Consider the following 26,275-nt stretch of genomic DNA (forward strand, 5'->3'; position numbering starts at 1 on the left):
AGTATTGCAGTTATGACAGAGGGATTTTGGAGTATCTTTTCTAGTTTCCTTCCAATTATTTTTTTTATTAATGACCCAAATTTTTTTACAAATAATTGCTTTATAATTAAACTGAAATGAAACTACTGAACATATTGCCAAATGGCTGTGTTACTATGTAAGTTTGACCACTAGGAGTGCTGTATAAAAATTTCATCTCTCTAGCTTGAGTGGATTTTGAGAAAATGTTCCTTATATTCGAAAAATTCTAATTTACGGGAAATGGCTATCAAAGTTTCTCAATACATTTCTGCACTATAGGATGGATTATCAGGGTCTTCTTCTTCATCCTCCAAAAGCTTCCTCTTCTGTCTTCTTTTCTGGCCTGTTGTTCCATCATACTTCATATGCCTTTCTCTTCTTTCTGCTCCTCTTATCCTTTCTCTGTCAATATTTCTTAGTGTTCGTACAGTGTTCACCCCAGCTGTAAATCCTAATGCCTTCAGAACTTCACACTTCACACTGTTCCCTTGGTTGTAGGTTGCTATTGCATCATAAATGCCAAAGTGCAGTGTTTTTATGCTTACAAACACCCTTTTAGGAATCACTTTCCAAATCAAATTGTTTACGCTCTCATTAGGATTCTGCATCTTTCCGTGTAGACATTTGTGTAACAGTTCTGGCTGTGCTAAGTCATGAAAAATTGGTTTTATTGCATTTATCACAGCTGCTGGCAAACCATGTTTGTGATCATAGTCCTTTTTTGCATTATATTTGCACCAGGAATCTTTTGGGCACAGGCTGTGTTGAGGGTATTCATTGGAAGAGGCAGTATGAAGGAACAATGCCCACACTGCTTTTTGCATGTCACTAACATTACTAGTATTTTGCTTTATAGCATACCTGTAGTATCTCTGTAGACGTTCAATCACCTCATCAGTAAGCCTGCCTCTCCCTCCTATTGTCTTTCCATCACTGAGCTTACTTGAACCCAAAGTTTGTTTGAGCCTTCGAAGCCGTGCACCCATACACTTTTGCACATGCCCAATGCATTCCAACTTTTCAACTACAAATTCATTTCCATATGGTTTCAGTTCCTCTATAGTCTTGAAACCTTTGGAGTCACCATCCCCAAGGTAGTATTTGTACCTAACATTGTATCTGGGAACTGAATGTTTGAAAATTTGTTTCACTCCATCCACTTCCATTGCTCCACTTGATCCACTAAAATTTGCCTCACAGGTTCCACTGTGCTCTCCTTTGATTTTATTTTTGCACCTACAGTGTTTTGATAATAGTGCAACATCTATCACTTTTGCACTATCACCACAAGTAGCAGTTACAACCCCATTCAGGGATTTATGACCCCTCTTTTGCCAGGAACCATCTAATGCCACTACCAAATCTCTAGAACCACCATTCATTTCTACAGATTCCTCCACTGCTTCCTTCATGGTTTTCAAAGCCACATCTTCAACAGAGGATCCTACCAGTTCACAGTAGTATCCAAATTTGCTTGGAGGCGATGGCAAGTTCATAATACCACAAAACAGTTTACCAGCAGCAGACCCTTTTCCAATGGATCGAAGATCATACACAAGTCGAACATTCACATCAAACACTCTAGATCATCCATTTTCACCAAAGAGACTGGCATGTGAATTGTAGAAAGTCACTTGATACTTGCAACATGCACAGATTATCTTCATCTCACAAGCTAAACCAAAGTGCTTTGTTATCTCTAGTCCCACTCCTACACTTGAACACATTTTGCACAGAACACTTTCTTTCAGCACAGAAGTTATAATCCAATATTCAGTACTTCGTTAATATCATCACTGTCACTAACATATTCACGAAATCTGTCACTTCCACCAGTCAGCTTCTTGCTAGAAGATGTCACAGGGCTATGGCCGGCCATGTGTTACTTAGCAGAAGAACGCACTGTTTCAGTAATTGTAGTATCGCAACTTGATATTAGTGTTAACTTTCTTTTCCCTACGTTCTTCCTCTTCTTATATATACGGTTACTAAAACGTGGCATCGTAACCAGAACAACGCTTTACACAAGAAGTATAATACTACCAACAACAGGTGCAACACTGAACTAATTTGAAACGGTAAACAGCAAAGAGACGATGTTCCGCGCTCTTAGCACTTCATTTGTCACAGAAAACAATGTAGCCAACCCTTGCACACTCGCTGTATGCGTAACATAAGGCGCTGTATGCGTAACAGGTCGAGAAAATCCCAAGCAGTTCGCCAGGAAGTCACGAGAGGGTGTTAGATGCATTCAGCGGCCGCCCATTTCCTCTGCAGACATGGGGGAAAATGGTAATAACTCCACTTCTAGGGCGAGTAGAACAATAATTCAAAGTTTACATTAAAGAGGAATGTTCCAATTAATTTTCAGTAGCAAAAGAAAAAAAAAAGTAATTTTTTGGATTTGACCACCTCTGGCTCCCCTTAAAGCCACCCCGAAATAGGTCTTCCATCTCAGAGCCTGATTTTTTTTTTAGTTTAGCGCAACATTGCATTTCAAATCATTACTTGATTAACCACTGCATCTCGAATCTCAGCACATAACCAAAACGTACCATGTGCGAAATGCAGTCCTCACTCTGTGAATGCCTTAAGGTGCTGAGCCAAGATGCATTCATTAGCCTAGACCCCTCACCACCATTTCCACTGAAAATCGCATTGCTCTAGTGCTTCTGGTTTGCTGTAGAATATAACTCCCAAATCTTTTAGGACAAACTCCGTATTAGAAGTTTAGGTTAACATTCACATGGATCATCTTAACTGTTGGAAACTGCAGAGCAGACATTTTCATCTGTGTGGGATGAATTTCAGTTACTGAAAATCCATCTAACCCCAAACATTTATATAATTGCATTGTGTTCCATATTATTTGTTGGAATAAAACGCTTGCACGTGCAAACCCCCTCCCCCCCCCCCCCCCCCACACACACACACACACACACACACACACACACACACACACCACTACTTAAAACATCATATAAGCTAAACTATTCTTCAGATTCAGTTAGTACTTGGCTTATATTGCAGCACAGTGTGCGTATCAATGCCATGTCTACCTACACATCCTGTCTTTGCCCTCATATATAAAATAAGCACACTTCTCAAAATTTTTCCACTGTTAAAAGTGTTAGTAATACAACGAACAACAAGCAACACCCATTGTTGTTGTGTAATTTATCTTCAGTCGTCAATTTCATTTTTAAAATGACTCTACCTTCTAAAAATAAGGTACTACAACCCTCATGCCCTCTACCAGCAACTACTAGCACTCATGCGGTAAGTATGGCTCATTGTTTGTCTCAATTTCCACAATGACTTAGTAGTGGCTGTCTCTGCATACAATGTTATCATATCTTTATCACAACTGAGATAGCTCTTTCTCTCAGTAACACCTGGAGTTCACACTGGCAAATTGCTACTGTTCTATATTTACAGGATTTTGATGTCTCAATTTCATGTTACCACTTCTTGACCCTACTTTTCGGGTCCAAATTAGGATGACCCTCAATTATCTAAGATTATTGATGGATGTTTCAACACCCATTGCATTTGTTGATGCCAGGATATGTGCTTTACAGAACACTGGGAGATCGTATTGGTTTATGGGTTAATGAAATTCAGCCAAGAGAGTACTTTCCTATCTCCCTCATAATAGGCACTATTAGCTTTTTCACTTAACATCATCTTATTCAGATGTATGCTGTAAATTTAACCTGAAGATGTGATTCATTATAGTGAAATTGGTTGTACTTTGATTCCACAACAAACATGAATTATTAGGTAAAAGCAAAATTCGTGAAGTTTTTACAGAAGCTTGAAATTCAGTGCGATCTTCATTGCAAGTTGCTTTTAAGAATTTGCACAACAAAACTCTTGTCTCAAACTCTAACTGAAAATGCAAAGATACTCTGGTTGTATGCCAAGTACACCATCGGCAAGACGTAATCAATACCTTCACTCCACAATAAGAATGGTGATGAAAGTGCCACTATAGCAGAATTACTAAACACAGTTTTCCAAAATTGCTTCACCAAAGAAGATGAAGTAAATATTCCAGAATTCAAATAAAGGTCAGCTGCCAATATGAGTAACTTAGAAGTAGATATCTTTGGTGTAGTGAAGCAGCTTAAATCAGTTAATAGAGGCAAGGGTTGTGGCGCAGATTGTATACCAGACAGGTTCCTGATCTATGTAACTATTTGGAGATGAGTGTTTGCAGTTTATGTAGTCATTTATAGTCTTGTAAAGTCCTTAGCTCCTCACACCCCTTTGACTGACTGTCTGCTCACACTGTCCCCCTCATTGCCCATCTCCTCACCCCGCCTCTCTCATTGCCCGTCTCCTCGCCCCGCCTCTCTCACTGCCCGTCTCCTCGCCCCCACCTCTCTCGCTGCCCGTCTCCTCGCCCCGCCTCTCTCGCTGCCCGTCTCCTCGCCCCGCCCCCCTCGCTGCCCGCCCCCCTCGCTGCCCGCCCCCCTCGCTGCCCGCCCCCCTCGCTGCCCGCCCCCTCACCCTGCGTCTCTCTATCTCTATGCGCCCGGCTCCTCACACTCCTCACACGTGTGCCCTTCTGCCTCCTCCTCCCCGCCCGTCTGCCCTTCTGCCCCCCTCCGCACACCCGTCTGCTCTTCTGCATATTTCTATATTTCTGCAAAGACTACTATTCATTCAGAAATGCAAGTTGGATGCTTCACAAAATGTAGACACCTAGTATCCTTGTACTACGAGATTAATGACAAGTCCTACAAGTATTTGGGAGTAATAGTGTGTGTGTGTGTGTGTGTGTGTGTGTGTGTGTGTGTGTCTAACAGAAATGTTGAACTATCTTCACTGGCACAAACTAATGTGGCATAATAATAATAATAATAATAATAATTATTATTATTATTATTATTATTATTATTATTATTATTAATAATAATCAAGTCAGTATAAGACTACTTTTTCTTGCACTCTCACAGTACAATGTTTTTGAACTGTAATGCAAAGCCAGCGATTCACTTATGAAAGTTACAGACTGAATATAATGACATAGTGTAGTATTGCAAATATACCCCTAGGATAGTGGCAAATTGTGGTACTTGAAAGATACTGAAACAGACTTCCCTATTGTGGTGGAATTTTGCTAGTTTGCAGTTTCAGATTCGAATTGAGACATTGGCATTTTATATTGAGACTTTGGTGTTTTATATGTCCTGTATGTGGACAGTCATAAAGATTTAATTAATCCCTCAATAAATCAGACTACAACTATGGGACTTGTTGATAGTATTAGTGCTTCTCTATATATTTACACTTCAATGTGACACATTTTTCTCAACAGTGGACAACTTCGCACAGATCTCAGTTGTAGAGTTCTGCATTTTATCTGTTTGGGGAACATTCCAACTCAAAAATCACAGCATTGTGCTTTCTTCTTCCAAGAAAAGAAGAAGAAATCACTGTATCCAGTGTCAGGAGAATACGAGGTGTGAGGCAAAATGTGGTAGCCCAAAGAAACAACATGTGTGACTGTGTCCTAATGGATTGAGCTGGGGCATTGGGCAGCTTCCCATGGCACATCTTGAACATTATTAGAAGATTCGATTAGTGCGCTCATGTGATGGTTTACCCCTTATTGGTGTAACATGGTAGCACCCCACCACACCAGGCCAGTTCCAGAAATACACTGGATCCCCTTGCTGAATGGCAGTTGGGTCTTCGTCTTTTTCAGCAGTGGTGAATCCACACATTTCCTCTGCTTGCTTTGCTCCTTTGTCTGGGGATCACAGTGACACACCAAGCATTTTGATTGGCTTCTCAAGTGGTGTGCTGTGGTACTTTGGTGCAGAGATTTCAGTGTGTACGGGGATCACAGGCATGTACCTGCAAACAAACAAAAAAAATAGTTACGTAACTTTATTGCTTCAAGGTGATATTTAAAACTTTATAATTACTGCTTGTAGTTTCTATCAAAATATATTCAAATGGTTGATAGTCCTTTCAGCACAAGTCAGTCAATTTAACTGACTTTTCATTCCTTATGTGTGTGCAGAAATTCCATTCTGATGCTATTGTGAATTCTTTATAATAATTACCCAAGTTTTCAAACAAGCAATATAAGTTGTGAGGCTGCATGTTTTTAAATTAAACACAGTCAGTATTGTATAATTCATGACCACCTCTTGTACTTCCATTATTCTTTAGCTACAGATATTTTCTGCTAATTTCTGTTCTCTGTTACCTAATTATAACACTAACAGAAACATTGTATCTAGCTGATCACATGCACACTACTGATCGGTGCAGTAGAACCACTCACATCTGGCTACCCTTTTGACATTGTGAGTGCAGTGTCCCAGCTCTGTAGTGTATTCTACAGTACTGCATGCCTGAGCATGAACAAATGTAATGTGATTGCCCCTCAGGCTACTAGTTTTGACTGTTGGTCATAAACAGATGTGTCAAAATGAAACAGAATTTACTGTTAATTTATGAGACAAAAGTAAAATAGAGATAGGAAGAACACAGAAAAATGATGGTGCATAGCATCTTAAAGTCAAGCATGTGTTACATGGTATCTCATAACAGTATCATGCTTAGGTTACAGGTGGTTACAATCAGATGCTAAAGTTATATTTACACTGTCCTGTATTATGTTACATCTACCAGAGCCTTTAGACAATAGTTGTTTGCCACGTAATTATGTTATGCTAATTTAAAATTATGCATTAATAAACTTGTTACATAATAACGATATCCATAATTTTGTCATGTGCTTTTACAATGGATGCCACAGCCTTGAATTGTCACAGTCCAGTAAAAATCAGATTGGTCACAGTGCAGAAGCAAAGCATAACAACAAATATCAATTATTTTATGTAAAAGTAGTATACACTCTTGGCCATCAAAATTGCATCACCATGAAGACAGCATGCAAATGGTTAGCATACAATGCAACCATACAGAGAAGATAGGAGTAACATTTCATAAAACCTGTGTGTAATGAAAGATTACAAATCAGGTTTCACATTCAGAAGTCACATTTGACTGTTTGTTCCTGAAAAGATTGTCTTATGTCTCGTGTAAGAAGGTGAACTGTTTACTAACAAGTGTTAGTATTTGACAGGGGCAGGATTGTGAACTGTCAAGACTGTGGTTTATCGTTCCATGATAATACTATTTGCATTGGTCAGGATTCCACAACTGTCATGTGAATATTGGAATCAATGGTTTCAGAAAGACCATATTCAATACCCCAATGGCCCCATGTGACTAATGCCTGAGAGGACAGACATATTGTTTGCTCAGGCGTGCAGTATGATACAGCCACATTACGTACATTGAGTTGGAAATTTGCCCATTTGCAGCAAGATGAGTATCCACATGGACAGAGAAACGGAGTCTGGAGCACCACTGTCGTCATAGTAACCGTTGTTACATCTTCCTTCGACGCGGCAGCAGTGAGAAACATGCCGACAGTTATGCACCCGACGACAATACTAGACACAGGAGTAGCACCAAATCATTTTTTGAGATGAATCTGAATTGTGCATACAGCTTTACAATAGACATATCCATGCACAGAAGCTCCGAGAAGATCAAACATTGCAAGACTGCATTTGTCATCATCTCATGGGTCCAGCAACTGGCGGGAGAGTATGAGGTGCTACAGAGTACAGAATGTGAACATCTCTGGTTCACAAAGCTGGTAGCTTGCTCAGCAGGCATCATACTTCTTATCTGATAGGCTAGTGGCTGTGCCTTATCTTCAAGACCTCCATAACTTTGACATTCTAGAAGATAATCGAAGGAGGTCTGTTGCTGGTGCTGTTCTGACCACATTGAAAACATTTTGTCTGTCATGGGTTGCCGTGTTACTGGCACACCGCCACTCACCAGCAGCTTTTGATAAACTCCGGCATTTAGTTGAAGCAGTGTCAAATGATGTGTCCATATGGCATCCAAGCTCAGTTCAATTCAGTGCCAAGTGTAGTGTGAGCTGTTGTTGCTGCCAGAATTGTCAGCTCAGTGTACTAAATTTTTTACCCTGGATACTCTAAAACCACACATAAATGTAATCATGTATTCTCACCGTATATGTGTGTGTGCAGTAAGCAAACTACTGTTATTTGCAGTCCTCCTTAGTGTTTGCAGTTGCGATGGCAGGCAGCATACTTAAGTCATTATGATAAAATAGATCATATTGTGTATGTTTAAAACTTTCCAGAAGCATTTGGTGCCATTAGATATCATTTTGACTGTAATATATTTTATTCTGAATGACAAATTCTTTCTCTAAAATAGTCCAGAAGTCTAAGTTACACTCTTAGTTTAGTGCTGGCATAGTGCTATTTTCCAAGACTATGGTATTGAAACAGTTTTGTTCCTCACATACCAGCTCCGTTTCCAGTGCAGCAAATATGTTTTTTCCCTGGATTGTGTATTCACCTTATAGGTGACTCAAATGAATATAAAAAGTAATGTGATAATGGAAATCCTGGGAGGAAGACAGTGGTTTGGAAAAACAACCACTCATGATGTAAAAAAGTAGTGTGGAGCAGTTTGAAAGTACGTGAGCAAGTTCTTAACAGCTTTCAAATTTGCATTCATATCTGGCTGTGCATGCACATACCATTATTCAACCATGTGTAAACCGTGATAATTTGACTTCAACTAATATATGACTTGTATTTGCACATACTAATCAACTTTGGGCCCGGCAGCATCCCAAACACACACCATTGATGTATTTAATGAACCTCACTGTGTATATAGGTTTGAATTGCAACATTAATAGCTTTAAAAATACTGACTGATTTTATATCATTAATGTAAGTGTAGTCACCTGAAACTTTGAACATGTGCTAATGTAGGCTGTCCCAGCATATGGAACTGATGGATATTTCCTGGTTTTTCTTGCTGAGTAGCAGCATTGATGAGATGCGAAATTTCAATGAATGCCACATCTGTCATGTTGTGATGCTATCAGTCTTGGCCAGAATATTAAGCTTACAAAGGATGAGAGTAATTAATCTGGTGTATTCATTGAATATCTTTAGAATTATTAAGATTTGCTGAAAGCTCTTCAGCACCGTCTACACAAAATATATTTGGAGAATTATTTATTACTGCCACCAGTTATTTGTACAAAAATTATATGTAACATTGAATTAAAATTTTTGTGTTCCATTCACGATGATGCTGTAGTTAACTAAGGCATTTGACTGTGTTTATCGCAAAATATTACTCCAGAAGTTGGACCATTGCACAATTCAGGGAGTAGCTCACAATTGGTTCGCCTCTTACTTTAACAACAGAAAGCAAAAGGTCATTATTGACAGTGCTGAGAATGGCTGTAATGTGGAGTCTGAGTAGGGTATGATCAAATTGGGGGTGCAACAGGGATCAGTGGTGGGGCCACTCCTGTTGCTTATTCATATAAATGTTATGCCCTCTAATATTACAGGTAATTTTAAAATATTTCTGTTTGCTAGTGACACTAACTTGGTAGTAAAGGATATTGTGTGCAACATTCGCTCTGTTTCAAATAGTGCAGTTCGTGATATAAGTTCATGGCTTGTAGAAAGTAAACCAATGCTAAATCACAGTAAGACTCAGTTTTTACAGTTTCAAACACACAATTCAAGAAAACCTGGCGTTTTAATTTCACAGAATGGGCATATGATTAGTGAAACTGAACAGTTCAAATTTCTAGTTTTTTGGATAGATAGTAAACTGTCATGGAAAGCCCATCTTCAAGATCTTGTTCAAAGACTTAATGCTGCCATTTTTACTATTCGAATGGCATCTGAAGGAAGTGATCTTTTGACATGAAAATTTGTCTACTTTGCTTATATTCATTTGCTTATGTCGTATGTTGTTATATTTTGGGATAACTCTTCTCTTCGGAAAGGATATTTTTGGCACAGAAACAGGCAGTTCGAGCAATAAGTGGTGTATGTTCGTGAACCTCTTGTCGACCCCTCTACATTAATCTGGGTATTTTGGCATTGGCCTCTCATTGGCATATATATATATCAGCTTATTCCCAAGAATTAGCAGATTTCACTCTGTTAATACTCGGCAGAAATCCATTCTGCATTTGGATCACACTTCCTTAACTCTTGTGCAGAAAGGTGTGCAGTTTACTGCTGCATCCATTTTCAATAAGATATCAAAAGAATTCAAACATGTTAGCAGTAATCCACGCACTTTCAAATCAAAACTGAAGAGTTTCCTCATGGGTCAAACCTTCTATTTTGCTGAGGAGTGACTTCAAAAATTAAGCTGCTTCTTATGTTATATTGTTAATTGTGTTTACTTAAACTTATGGCTTGACTTCTTTTTGGTTCATAAAAATTTTATTTTATCTGTTATTACTTTTATGTTGTAATTTCATGTACCGACAATTCCATGAACTTGGAGATTTGCTCCTCAAAAAAATGGTTCAAATGGCTCTGAGCACTATGGGACTCAACTGCTGAGGTCATTAGTCCCCTAGAACTTAGAACTAGTTAAACCTAACTAACCTAAGGACATCACACACAACCATGCCCGAGGCAGGATTCGAACCTGCGACCGTAGCGGTCTCGCGGTTCCAGACTGCAGCGCCAGAACCGCGCGGCCACTTCGGCCGGCATTTGCTCCTCAATTTGGTCCTACAGAATTAGACGTATAAATAAATAAATAAATGGTTCTTATCTTTTTCTATCTGTTCATATCTCATTTCTGAAAAAAAAAACATTTTCACTTGTTTTTTCCATTCCCTTCTCTTTCTTGTTAAATCCAGCTACAGTAGGTGTAGCCTAAATAATCCTTTACTTCAATGTGACTTCAAAAATGAACACATTAATTGTTGCTTCCATATGTTATCACTTTTTTCTATGACCACACACACTTCAAATTAAAATTATTACTTCATTTGACCACAGCTCTGAGATGAAATGAAATGAAATGATCATATGGCATTTATTTGCCGGGATATCCCCTTCAGGGTTCAGCTGCCATATTGCAAGTCTTTTTAGTTGACGCCACTGCGGCAAGTTGCATGTCAGTGATGATGAAGGACACACAACACCCAGTCCCCTGCCAGGAATTGAACCCGGCCCCCCTCGCTTGGTAGGCGGTAACACTACTACTGCGCTACAGAGGCAGACAGCTCTGAGATAGTTTCTTGTAATCTTATGCCACAAACTATTCTTTGTCTTGAGAAAAAATTAAACATGCATCTTTATGTAGGTAATTTTGGTATTTGTAGTTCTGCTGTGTTTTGCCCTATTACTGAAGGGGCTATTGAACTACTCTAAGCAAGAAGTGGTTGTATTCTCTCTTGCAGTTGTTTGCACTCCACCCAAGGTTTCTCATTATTGTTTTATTTAAAACAGTTCAAGAATTTTTCTTGTTTTCTCAAGGGTTCTTTATAGTTACCAAGCTAGGTGACACAGTTGTTAAATCCGTGGATTTCTGTTCTAGAAGATTGACTCCAAGTATCCATTTAGTTGCCCTAATTCAGGCTTTATGTTGTTTCTGTAAATTATTTAAGCTGAGAGTTGTTGTGTTTACTTAAACAAAACCCTGGCTCTCTCTGGGTTCATGTTTCCCTGCCTGCCCCAGATGACCTTCATGGGTATGGAACTAGAAATTTCATTCCTTCATGTTTGTTCCCAGATTATGTGATTGGCTAGAGCTGTGTATATTTGATATAGTCCAGAGGTGAGCCTGTAAGTTATATTTAAAATTAATATTTATAATTTGTCTGGATGGTCATCTTAGAAAGAGAGAGAGAGAAAGAGAGAGAGAGAGTGTCAAGCTAAGCTCGCCCTTTTGCTTCTCAATTAAAATTTCTGTTATTTCATCCACCTCAGAGGGCTAATTTTCTTGTATGAAATACTGTTTTTGCTATCCCAGGTCTATTTTTCTACAAGCATTTGTTTTAAATAATTTGGAGGATATGGAATCAGTCACTCTTGTTGTGATACTGTTATATAAATGATTCAGGATTATAAGTTAAAGAAATACACAAATAAAATGCATTGTTGTCAATTAGTTCTGGAAAGTCAGTCGTGTTTCTCTTTTTACTTTTATGTACATGGAATCTCTCATGAACTGTAAGGTCCATTCTTATTGAGCTCTAGTGAAGTGTTCTGTGCATGCCAATAATTGAAAGCCATAGCCTTAATTTACTGTAATTCATGTGTTTGTTTTAGTCACCCTGGAGGTTTTTTTCCTTTTGGTTGTCTGTAATGCACTCAGAATTGAACACATTCTTACAGTGGCAAATATTTGGATTATATTTTAGTTCTTTGTAGTTGAGGTCCACTAAAAAACAATAATTTACTTTTCTATTTCGAAATATGATTGAATGAGCAGTGTATTACATTTTGTTACTGTGCTTTTGGTGTGTTCATTCTTGCTTTAATGACATGTTGTTAACAATATTCTTCTTCTGAATGTATTGATGCAAAATAATGTTGGAAATAATGCAGGCTGGAGTTATATAGGACTTAACTTAGATCCACTTTTAGTTCTATGTTAGTACTGTATGCTGTTTTATATATTAAATACCACAATTTTTCTCCACATGCCACATCTACCTATCGTATTTCTCTTGTTAGTCTAGTTTCATTACTTTTATGCATGCTGCTAAACAGTTTTGTGCAAACAATCATAGTAAGACAATTATTATTCCCATTGCATTAACTAATCTTGTGTTTGCCAAAGTTCTAACACTCATAATATTAATAGTAGCATATTTCATATTGACACTGAAGAAAAGTTGTTCTGCTTTGTTAAACATTTGGCAGAGTAATTACATTAACATAAATAGTTAACATTACTGTATGTGATCCATACATTTTTGCTGATACTGTTTCTTTGAAAGCATATTGCGATGGGTGGTTAATTGATATATTTTGTCTATTATTGTGGAAATATATAGTAATACTAAAATGAGTTGCTGGGTAGTGAATCCCTAAAATACTTTTTATCTTGTATGTGGCATCAATATACGTGTATTAAGGAAGTAGATTGCCACTTATGATTTTTTATAAATACACAGCGTATGTTCATGATGTGGAAAACATAGTGTGTGACAAATGGTTGAATCCAGGTGCTAATGTAAGCTGCTTGTTTACAAAAGTTACATTACTTATTTTGAATGCAGCTTGATGCATTCTTATCAAGTGTGTCGATACATATGTTTTGTGTTGCCTTTGTGTGATTCATTGTTATATTCTACTCAGAATATTGCTGATTGGTCAGAAATACAGTCAAATGCATTACAGTTATGGTTCACCATTCCTAATTCAACATTGATTTCCTGTTGAAGTACGCTCAGTCTTGGTTATGGATCATTAAAACACACACACACACACACACACACACACACACGTTGACACCTGAGTTTTATTTGTTCACTGGCATAGCCCGTGCCCAAGTGAGACTCTCAGGCTGTCTCGAAAGAGTTAACTTTATGACTGATTCGCAAGAACAGAATCACCTTCATTATTGTTGTTGGAATCAGTTGAAAGCACTGTCACTTAGGCTTCTTTATAGGTCTAATGATGTCACTGTCACTGGAATTGTCCTTAGAACCATAAAACAGTCATTCATACAGTTGTCCAGATCTTCATTCTCACTGAGAACATCTGAACAATCATTGTCAAAAACATCCAAAAATATTTCAGATTCGTTCAATTCCTTCCATTTTATGAGTAACTCCATCTCTAAAAGCAGGAGCAGCTTCAAGGCAAATATAGTAACTATTTGCAATATCAAAATAGCATCAGAATGGTAAATAAGCAAACACATATGAAGGCAATCAAGTATGATACATTTACTACTGACTTAAACACCTAAATAGATGAAGTAGTTAAAATATATCACAGCAGATGGCATCTGCAGACATCGTGTAGAAAAAATTAGTTGTTTCAAGATCAGTCCCTAAACGGATGGCATGTGATACATAAGTAAACTCAGGATCTGTCCACAATGTGTTTACTGAGGTTACATATGTCATTCCAGCTATTTAATGGCTCAACAGATGAAGATTTTCGTGAATTTCTATATTTACATCCACTCATTTTCATGCTGTCCTATGTATGTCCTCATTCTCCCCCTCAGCTCCATGTTTCAATAGTGATCGTTCTTTTGATCTGTTGTTGTCTAGTTGTGTCTAACAATTTTTTCTCTGAATTCATTTAACAATCTGCATACAGAATTTTTATTGTTTAGTTTGTCCTCTTGAATGATAAGACATTGTTTACATGTTGGATCTCATTCATTCTTGCAATGAATAAAAGATAAGGCAGAACTCCACCTTGCCTGACTCCTGCCTTTCTTCCAAACATTGTAGTCATCCCTACAAATGCTTGCAGCCTCTAACCGCAGAATCAAATATTTTCTTGATATTAAGTAAGACTACATAAAGGTTGTTAATTTGGATGTAAATTTTTCCACAAGCTCACAAAGTTGAAAGATTAGATCAATTGTATGTCCAGTGTCTCCCAGAATCCATACTGTTCCTCAGGTTGTTTCCATTCTATAGATGGTTGTTCAGTCTTTACTATGGTTTAACTAAGATACTTAAGTAAAAATATTTGAGAATGTTTGGGAACTATATTCTAGAAGTGGTACATAAATTACTACTTAAAAGGTAAATGTCTTATGATAAAGAGGTTTGATTCAGCTGTAAATATGCATATCTCATACATCATGAGATGATAAAAACATATAAATGAGTCAAGAGTAGTGTGAATGGTCATGTACACTAGCTAAAGTATCGAACTAATGAAGAGAGAGTTCTTAGTCAAATATTTTCTTTAGGCACTCCTATTTGGTATACGGCAAAAACACACACAATTTATATTCAAAGCAAAACTAAGTATTTATTACAAATAGAAGAAGGCATATGATATGCCTGTTTCCAAATGATCAACTGTTTTAGGACTCTCTTTTAAATGATATTCAGTATAAGGAGCCATGAAATGAAAGCAGTGCATTTATTTCAGTGTAGATGGAGGATATCATTTACGATAAACATTAATATGTTAGGAAATACTAATGTGGGTCTTTTGTAATTGTAACATACATGACTCCACACATGAGAAGGCACTCAGTACTTGTAGCAGTGGAGCAGGTTAGAAACATATGAAGCGGCAATAAATGCTATTCCATATTTCTCTGCATTCATCATGGCCAACAGTGCTGCACACCTGCATGTATGAAATCAGTGAGGTTATTAATAGGTTTGGGAGTGACTTTTTTGACACTCTCTGATAATTCCATTTCTAGATTTGAGCCAAGCATTACAATACATTAGACCAGGGTTTCCCAACCTTTTCAGCTGGTGGACCCCTTCTTCAGTCGAAAATCCATGTCGGACCCCTAGTCAGTCAAGAGCACAGTAACTTTAAATTTCAGAGCGAAACCCATGGGAACTGAGAGCTTCTTAATGCAAGTGCCATGTTCCCAATGACCCCCCCCCCCCAAGTATCAATAGTCTTTGGTTTAGAGATGAATGAAAACAACTTGAAATTAACGATCCAATTTGAATTCCCACTGTATCCAGACACTTGCTAGTGGATTTACTCCCTTTGTTCAACACACTATAGCCTGATTAAAAACCGAGCGGGGTGGCGCAGTGGTTAGACACTGGACTCGCATTTGGGAGGACGACGGTTCAATCCCGTGTCCGGCCATCCTGATTTAGGTTTTCCGTGATTTCCCTAAATCACTCCAGGCAAATGCCGGGATGGTTCCTCTGAAAGGGCATGGCCGACTTCCTTCCCAATCCTTCCCTAATCCGATGAGACCGATGACCACACTGTCTGGTCTCCTTCCCCAAACCAACCAACCAACCTGATTAAAATTACTTGGTAATTGAAATTTCACACGATGGCACTGTCTTCCTCCAAGAGCAATCAATGTCGCGTCCAAACTGTTTGCTATTGACAAGCTGCCGCTTATGTTCTGTTCACCTCCACTGTTTGGCTACTGTTGTGTAAGGAGCATGCATATTTCGTAACAGTCGTGTGTGTGTGTGTGTGTGTGTGTGTGTGTGTGTGTGTGTTTTCGTGAAATTCGAAGAAAAATGTTCAAGTGCATGTAAAGTCTTCCTTTGGTCGTCCTCCCTCCTCATTCATTTCAACTAGAAACTTCCCTTGTTGTGAAGGTGATGGAGAAACTGCACCCTTCTTCAGTGATCCTGACTTCAGCCACCAATCCATGTTAGAAGTAATAAACTGGTCAAAAATCGACTTATGAAATAGGTAGTGCACTGACAAAGCAAGTTTAACATTTAATGATGCCTGGGGCCGCATACGTGCCAGCGAGCGCTGTGATTGGTCGACAAAGCCCGCTTCGCGCATGCGTAAAACATTTCAGCGCATCTAGCGCCGTGAGCCGGCGCACAAACGACCCCCGTATTGTTGCGAAACAGTCGATCAGAGTAGCCAGGTTCTCCGGCACTAAACTGTGTATACGTTCACACTTAGGAACCGCAAAGGCTGCTTGGGGATACGACCTGAAGTAAAAGTACACGTTTTTCACACACACAAAAAATAGTGATGAATTTGATTTTCACATTTTTATTCAATAATTTTACTCATTATTTTACACGATTTGGTGAAAGGTGGCCGCGGACCCCCTAGAAAGAGCCGGCGGACCCCTAAGGGGTCCTTGGACCACACGTAGGGAAGCCCTGCATTAGACTCAATTCCCTTTGCTGCCATCCAGATGTAGGTTACCTGTGGGTTTCTTAAATCAGTTATGACAAATGATTCATATCCTTGTGCTGTCTGAATTAGTGTTTCATCTCAAATGAACTTGATATGGTGTGAAGCTAAATTCTAATATTGCTTCCTTGCTTTCAGCTCTTGAACAGTGGTAGGAGATGCTGGTCTAACTGTAATATACCTTCCAACTAAATACCACACTCATCCAAAAGGACCCATATCCAGGAAACACATTAGCCACAAAATTAAAGTAAAACATGCCCTTTGTAGTATGTTGTCCAGCTGAATCCTACAGGATTAAGCAATGTCACAAATGAAAAGGGAAATATCCGAGATGGGACCATCACATGACAGAAAAAGAGGTAAAAGGCTATTGTTCACCTTTGTGTTACCGAAGAGCTAGTTTGAATGAAACTGGCACCTGTACATCTAACAACACTGCTTCTGGATTTTTGATATTCCTAGATAAGGGGAGTGGAATTTTCACCATCCTGTAATAACATTGAGCCTGAGAACTATTTTACACACAACATTCTGCACTCTATGTATGAGGATATCTTCACTGATTCACTTTTTGTTGTGCTTTATTGAGGTAACCACTACCTTTACTGAGATGGGCATTTGGCACATCATTATTCAGTGGTCTTGTATAATCCATCAAATAATGTTTGAAAGTACACTGCAAGGTGACACTATGTTTTGGACACTTGAATGATATTCTGGTGGACTAGGGATCAAATTTCTGTCTAGATATCCAAATTTATGTTCTCCACTATTCTCTTTAAACACTACAGGTAAATGCCAGGACACGTCCTTTAATAAAGCCATGGTCAGTCCTTGTCACCATTCTTGTCCACATGAGCTGCTGCTATGTGTGTAATAAAACTCTAGTGCCATTGTCATGAAATAATTTTTACCATCCTCCCTAATTATTTATTGTTATCCACTAAATTATTATTACAGTGAATGGTTTCTATTTTCGTGTGCCTTTACAGCAGCATTTCCGAAGTGCGGCTCGAATGTCGAGTAGAGACAAAATCATCATCATTGAGTGTAGAGTCAACATCATCGACGTCAGGCTTTGGCTCTGGTGCTACAGGAAGAAATCTGACATGGACCCCACCTGCATCAGTTGAAGGAAGCACACCAACATGGACTGAAGGGACACCATCTTTCACAGAATCTTCAAGCAGTGGAGATATAGGTTAGAAAATTAAAATTTCCTTTTTGAGACTAATAATTCACACCCTTTCAGTTCTGAAATATAGTATATAGTTATAACATGGTGCACTTTTTAATTTAATCATCAACAGAACTGATAAAATACTCATTATTTCTGCTACTTGATCTTTGTTGTTAGATTTTAAAAAAAACTGCTACTGATAGTTGTTGTAAGTAGTCAGATTAACAACTACTACAAATCAGAAGAGGAAGCCATCACATCTACAAAACTGAGAAGACAGTGCTGTAAGGAGTTCACACATGATGCAGCATTATGCTGTTCTAAAGTATTCACGTACAAAAAGAATTTCTGGTAACTCTTGATACAGGTCTTATGGTTAATGATTAAATGTTGCTGTGGATTATTGTTTTTGCTGGACTGTGACTGTGCATAAAGGTACAACTTTATTTATTTTTTAAAGTCTTGTTTCTCATTACCTTAGGTCATTTTATTTTCTGGTGCAAATCAAATGACATGAATTCAGCTTGAATTACAGACAAATGCATGTGTTTTTCATTATACTTTCTCAGCTCTATAAAATAGCAATGTGCTTACATACTATTTGGCTGTTGAGCTGTTTCAAAAAGGACAAATGGACAGTGTATTCTATATCACCTGAGGAAGTTTGCTGCTAATCTACTGACTGGCCCCACATGTACTGCAAGTCTTAAATGGTGTAAATGTAGGATTGAACTGTTCCAAATGCTTCTTGCATTCTGTCTTCTTACCCTCTGTTTTCTGTCATTATTTTTTAACCTTCGTACAATGATTGCTTGTGGGATACTATTCTGAACCATCTCTGACAGGACTGCATGATAAGTGAGTCATGGAAGAAACTATTTTATTTACAGATGACTCACTGGAGTCATCTTTAATCTCTCCATCATGTTGTTATATTTGACGTAGAGTAGAGGAAGCTTGTGGCACTTGACTGAGCAAAACCTCAATGCTCCTGTGCTGCATAGCATTGCACATTGTGAAAGTACACCATAAACCTCAAGAAGTAGAATTTTATGTTAGCAGTTGAGTGTGAATGAGTGTCTGCATTAAATGAAACATAACGTAGTCTCTGCAGTATAAAATGTGGTGTTCCCTCCAAGGAAGAAAATGGGAATTCTGGAAGTGGTACACATGGTCCTTAACAATAAAATAACTTACTTATTTTCTTTCAGTTGAGTAACATTCATTTCATTTTGAAGTCAATGTTTTTCTCTAAAGAGAAATTGGGATCATTTTAATTACTCATTTAAATTTTATTAACAGTGACTATCTAAAACTACTGTTGTAAAGTACCTTAGTAGCTAATGTCGGAAATGTGTGCTAGTATGATGGCACTGCAGAGAGAGCTATTAAAGTCCTGTAGTAAGACATTTTTGTCACCGGCATTTGGCTGTCAAGGTGGATAAAGATCCTGAGTGCCAGACTGAGAGCCAATGCCCTTGAGTTCCAAATCTCTTTGTGGTGTCTTATAGTGTAAGGGCACATGACTCTGTTGGTCCAACGGTGTCAGACAGGGACATTACAGTTTGCTGTGTGCTTAATCCTGTTACATAGGAGTATGCTATGTGCTGTCACCAAGTTTCACCATGTCTCTTCTTCCTTTCATTCCATAATCACCCATAACAACAGAAACTTAACACTTCCATCATCATGTAGCAATGTCTCCCATGTGGTACAGATAAACACTGGCCAATTAGTTAAAGGTTGGAGGAAGGTGAAAACAAAACCACTTCCACTAAGGATTGGCCCAGGACAGCAGTGTAGGATGCTAAAGATGCTGCATTAAGGACCGACATTCACTTTGTATGTATTTTGGGGTTTAAAAACAGATTTGCAAGATGTCAGTATTCCTTCACCTTGCCTTCACATCCTTCCCCTACCCTATCCAACAGCCAAACAGCAAAATGTTTGTATTTCCTGTCCTTCTGTGCAATTATGCTTATTTAAGAGTAATAATAAATAGAATCAACTTTTTCCTCATGAAAGTATACTGTTAGGCAATTATTGCCCATGGGTGACAATCAGATAACAGAAGATGGGCGGTGTACAGTTATGTTATTAAGAAATAGAAGATAACTGCAGTCAGATAATTTACATGTTTTTGTGTATATCACTGTGAAAGTAGAATTTGGTGTAAAAATCACAAATTATTCACTTTTTATATACAGAATACAGTCCCACAGTCATCAAGTGTTCGTTTTCCCCACATTATGTTGTGGTGCACAGTTATCTGTAGAGTTCTTTCATTTTTTTAAACTCCACCATAGAATTCCATTTACAACACATATACAAACTTCTCTGATGATTAAAGCAGTGTGTTCTGTCACAATTTTACAACTATCAGTTTTGCATGCTCAAGCACATGTCAGTCATTTACATTATGCTGGAAACACTTGATCCATCATAGTAGGCAAGAGGAAGGTAACAATAAACCACCTCCACTACACCTTTTCCCAGGACAGCAAAGCTGGGTTCTTGCACTATTCCCAGTCCTCACTGACTAGTACAGGACCAACTTAGACATACATTTGGCATGTTACTCAAAGTACACACATACATCAACTTTACATTTATTATGTGATACTTCAGTCAAGTCAGCAACTTCCACTTTGTATTCAGTTTTCAGTGGAGACCTGAAGAAATATCAGTTTCCCTTCTTTGAAATCTATTTACAAGGAATAAAGGGCCCATTAAGTATAAAAGTAGGACAGTGATGCACATCAGTTGTCATCATGAAAGTTATCCTATTGTCATCCAGCTGGAGAAGAAATACAACCAGTAGACATTCATAGCCTGTACTAAATAAATGCGTGAGTGTGTCAGCTACTTGAATGCAAGAGCCAGCTACTCTCTTAGAGGAAATGAATAGTCTGAAAAGGAGATTAAAAAGCTTAGACAACATCAAATTAGTTTGAAAATTTACACAAGGAAACATTCTTCTGTTTGTGTTTTACAAACTTGTGCACAGTCTAGGCTTAGTATTCTGTTTTCTAACATTAATGGCTAGAAAACTGATGTGGAACACAAAACCTATTTTGTGTGCGATAGAATTTGCAGAAAACAAGAAGAAGTGATTGTAGTAGTTGTAATGTTTCATCATGAGCCCACAATCTATTCAATTAAATTTATAAAGTTTCTACTGCAGGTAAGGTGTTTTCCAAATATACCTACAATAATGAGATTTATCAGATCCTGTACCTAATGTGGTGGTTGGTTTGAGCAAGATAATACTTCACTAGGTGTGGCTCTATTGGAGAAGGTATGCCATTTTCTCCTCCTGACTTCAGAATTAGTTTATCCACCCAAGGGGTACCTACATCTTGATATCAAATTCATATCATGGTATGGCTTAATTTTTTTCCCCATACACAGAAGACATTGACAGACATGAATGTCGTATTAACTGCTAACGAAAATGCTAGAAATGATTAGAGAATTGAACTTCAGAGATTTCAATTTTTAGTCAAGTTTTTCACCCTGTTTTAATTATATATGTTGAGTTTTTAAAATAAAGTATTGGGAAACTCATTGATAAAATTGGTTTCTATCTTTAATCAGCTGAAGGCAGACATGGTACAATTTCAGTATTGAGTACCATATATGTTGATGATTTAACATAGAGTGCAAAACATTATTCTAAACAGCATTGCACATAGTGATAGATTACAGAGATTGCTACAATGAGACATTTATTTGGTTGGAATAATGTTGCAAAATACAAACTCTGGCTGTGTTTACTGTTTCCCAGTGTGGTCTGACACACTATTGAAATGCACATGATTGCAAGAGTTTTAAACGGAAGGAAGGAGTTGTATGAATATATGGTGTATCATCATATCTTTGCTCTGCTGTACAGACCAAAAGTAACTGTAGATGAATATTCCACAACACATGGACATAGTATCCATTCATGGAAACATTGTCAGTTCAAACATTATCACTTTGAACATTGTTAGTTCACTAAAGAAAACTAAAGTTGATGAACCTTTGAGAATGATCCACTTCTTAGCAAAATTTTTTGAAGCTTACATAACTTTTGATGGCCTAGAGACATAAAATGCTACTTTATATGCAGCTGGTCAACTTCAATGTGTGTGTGTGTGTGTGTGTGTGTGTGTGTGTGTGTGTGTGTGTGTGTATGTGTGTGTGTGTCACTGCTGTTTTACTTTTCAAGTGCCCACTAAGACATTTTTGTGAATACCTATACCAGATTTCTTACTGTTTTTAAAATATTCCATATCTTTATCTGTGCTGTTCTCTTCACCTCGTTAGTTTCCTTGAACAGAGAGATACTTTTGCAAATATTTAGCAGGCCCCTGAAAATAAATTACATATTGCTTCACATAAAAATGTTAATCCAGTTAGAAAAACAAAAGAATATCTAATTGAGGGATTTTGTGTTAGACACATGAATGTGACCTTCCTGCTCAGTCATGTAGTCCTGTTTAAACCATAAATAATGCAAATTACGTGTATAATTTGCAATTTACTGGCATGCATTTTGTTTTTCAAACAGAGTGCTTTTGTCTAATTATAATATGTTTTATGCTCTAAACAAAGGATTTCAGAGATGTAAAAGTACTGCAAAAATAAAGCTACAGAGTGTCAATCTATGGTTTAAATTAATAACATTTCATTTCATTGTATGTACATAATGTTTCCCATAAGTATAGGAATCAAATGAAAACACAGTGACAGTATTTTGTTTCGTCACTGATCCTGATTTCTTTCAATGGGCATGACAACTGAAAAAGGAAAGAAGAAAAAAGTTGAAATATGAAATTGTGATGCGGTTGTCAGATAGTTCTCAGTGGTAGGTGATGGCATTTTCCTCATGGGAACTCTTTACTCTCAAATATTTCCAGGCATATTGTGCAAAATGAGACTGTGTTTGGATCATTTGCAATGTTAATTATTCCTTACGGTTTAAATTTACATTCTCCAAACTAGTATATTCTTTGGGTTACGCTATTTTAGATATGATAGTGATGTGGATATCTCCTCGTGCATTAGAATCGTAGTGAAATGAAAGAGAACTAAGCTGTGAATGACTGTTGAAAGGCATGTAACCCTGTTGTTGTTCTTCCCATTCATAAACACAGTTTGTTGTCATTTTTAAATTTTATTGTTCCAGTAACTGTATCAGTATTTTGCTAACAATCTGGTATTTGTTAAAATAATGTTGGCGTAGTGGAATGGTGTAGATTACATAATGGAGTAACTGTATCATCCATATATTTAATTTTAGAGCATTGTGTTATGAATGTGCTAAAATCTTGTTCGTTGATCATGCACATCCCTTGAACTGTAATGTTTCATCATCCATTAAATGAATTTTATCCAGTTAACTGTGTACTTAGAATTTTTGATACCTTCTGACCCCTATCCTAAAATACAAAAGGTGAAACTATTCTGTGGTTGTCACACAGTTTTCCCAAGTGAATCTCTAAATTATAACTGAAATGCCCTTTAGCTTTCTGTCTATCAGTAATCTGCAATGAAAATGGAAAACTAAATAGTTATATGTGGGGAGTCTGATTAGCTACATCTTTATATTATTAAATATTCCACATTTTTTAAAATTTTTTTCTGTAAAGTGCTTCCAAAAATGCTTGATTGAAACTGGAGATACTTGAGAGTAGACAGAATATTATTTTTGTGCCATGTGCTTCTAAGTACTTACTGATAAGCATTTGAGAGGGCTATTTGACCTTTGAACACAAAAACTTTTTATATATTGAGGTATTTAGGGGAGATGATAAACTTGTATGTTGCTCTCCTTTAATTTCTGTACTTTACTGACATTAATTAGATGAGGGACATGTTATTTCACTAATCCTTCTGTTATAATTATTTTTTCTGTGTTTGCATTGAGTGTTTACACTAAAATAAATGCTAGTGAGAAATTGCTCAACTTACCTGTAGTTTTAAGTATTATTGTGAATGCTTATCAATTTGTAGCTCATCTTGCATATGAACATACATAAAAACCTGAGGCCAAAGAAATTTTAAAAGTATGATGCTAGTATATTCATAAATAATGTTGCTGGTGCACTATGTTAAAGTGTAAATGCAGTGTTCAAAGCACATAGTTGTGTTTAATTCTGTAAACTAACGATGTGCATGTTGTGTGTAGATTGGCTTTCTTTTTTTTAATATTGGGCATACATGTTCTTGTTAAAACAATCATTGCAAATGTAAGCCAAGATATCAACTTCTTTTACATTTAAATTCATTATCATTGCTGTAAAAGGGTGAAACAAATAACTAGTTATTTTGATAGAAAGACATTGTGGCTATTACTAGCAGACTGTGTTCTTGTGACCTCTATGTTTTCTTAACCCTCATTATGTGGTAACATTTCTGCTACCGTGTAGATTATCATCATTGCCCAGTAAAACCATGCTAATGATTTATATCAACTAATTTTAATGTTTATAATACAAGACATATTTTACTTGCTGCATGGTTCTATGTCTGATTGTTGGAACCAAAATTTTGTGTGTGTTTAATGTTGATGACAAAATATGACCACTTGCAGTTTTGTGTGTTACATCTGTGTACATTTGTGTACCTAACACAGTTTTAAACTTCATTGCGAAGCTTATAGGTAATAATACAGTGTTGCATGTGTTGGTTTGCTTATTTCAGTGAAGTATTTCTGTTGTTACTACTGTGCTGTAGGTAAGTGAGCATTCATTTCTTTCTTTTATTTTCACCTGTTGTAAGATGCAAGATGTCACAGGCAGATGGGGTGGAGACCCCCTTCATCGGGTAAGGTAAGAGTTGCCCAACCAAAAACCAAATTTTAACAGTAAATAACCATGTTATAATAGAGATAATACACTCATTCCTTTCTGAATGGCTTACTCATTGTTTCTCTTACCTTTAAAATAAGCTTCAAAATATGAATTATAATTCTGATGCCAACAATTGAGAAAGATGGTGTTGCCAGCAGTGATGATTTTGTCTCCTGTTTGCTGGCATCATCCAGAAGTGAGAGTGTACCCATTTTCTGTGCAGCTTAAATGTAATTTTGAATCCAAATCAAGTGATATCATCCATTTCTAATAAGGTAGTAAAATTATGATTTATAAACATAGGGAAAATGCAGAGATGGTGCTTATGATGGGTGTTGTTTGTCCCCTTCACAGGTGCATATGGCATGGTTTCCTTATTAATTAAGTTTACAGATAATGCTGCTGCCCGTAGGCAAAAGTACTAAGATACTTGGAATAATACAAGGATAAATTATTACTTGGAATAATACAAGGGCAACTCAAATACAAATGGTATTTTTTTCCGGTGCTTTTACTGTTGGTAGGACTGGTATGATTGGAATGGGCCATTAGGAGTGGGGAGAGTTGGCCATTACACACTCCGAACCAGTTTGTCTGTAGTGGTCTTAATGTCAGAGCAACAGGTGAGCCCTACCATTGCACAGTGCTTAATTACAAAATTCCTTGCTAATGAAGGAGTTCGAGCAATGGAAATGCTTTGGAGATTGACTGCGCAGTTCGGGGACAAAGCACTGCCGAGGACTCTTGTGTTTGCCGAGCGTAAAGAGTTCAAGGCATGATGAGTAGTAGTGCAAAATCAGCAACATGATTGCCGTCCTTGCACCGGCATAAGGATGAAAACATTCGTCTGGTTCAAGACATTCTTGAAGAATATCGATTGTGAGTGTATCTGAAATTGCAGAATGGACCAGATTAAGTTATGGGAGTTGTCGAGCGATCATCACAAATGACCTGAAGTTCCATAAAGTTCATGCCACGCGAGCCCCTCACCTTTTGACCACTGAGCAGAAGTTGAGATGTTTGAAGGTTCATGAGAGGCTTACAGCAAGGTTTGTGGAAGAAGGTGATGCATTTTTGAATCAGATCACTTCCTCTGATGAAACATGGGCCCACTTCACTCCCAAATCAAAACAAGCCTGTATGGAGTGTCAGAGGAGAGACGGCTCCAGTGAAAGTCAAAATTTGACTCTGTTATTTGAAGTCTTTGAACTGGTTTCTTTGAAAGGTGAGGCATTTTGCTCATTGACTTTTTGCACGAGTGACACACATTCAGTGTTGCTTACTACTGCAAGCTGTTGCACCAGGTGAGGATTGCATATTGTTCCAAAAGATCAGACCAAATTATTTGAGAGGTCATCCTCCATGACAACACCAGGCCCCATAATACTGCTCTAACGGTCTCAAAGTTGTTCATCGTCCCTACAGCCTGGATCTATTGCCCTGTGATTTTCATTTGTTTGGGCTGCTTAAAGAAGCTCCAGGAGGGCAAGGATTTGAAGATGATGAAGGTGATG

General features: G+C 37.6%; 1 protein-coding gene across 7 annotated transcripts in view; it reads left to right on the forward strand.

Annotated features, from left to right (window-relative positions):
* LOC126184785 (phosphatidylinositol 4-phosphate 5-kinase type-1 alpha-like) overlaps positions 1-26,275 on the forward strand; it is a 314,413-nt gene that overhangs the window by 219,147 nt on the left and 68,991 nt on the right. For 6 of the 7 annotated variants that reach the window (XM_049927350.1, XM_049927348.1, XM_049927354.1 and 3 more), the window contains one exon: positions 17,735-17,943. In XM_049927350.1, coding sequence (XP_049783307.1) covers positions 17,735-17,943 — 209 coding nt within the window. The remainder of the gene's footprint in view (positions 1-17,734; positions 17,944-26,275) is intronic. The other variant, XM_049927349.1, reaches the window with a different exon arrangement.

This window comes from Schistocerca cancellata, chromosome 4 (genome assembly GCF_023864275.1).
Source record: "Schistocerca cancellata isolate TAMUIC-IGC-003103 chromosome 4, iqSchCanc2.1, whole genome shotgun sequence".
Taxonomy (NCBI): Eukaryota; Metazoa; Arthropoda; class Insecta; order Orthoptera; family Acrididae; genus Schistocerca; species Schistocerca cancellata.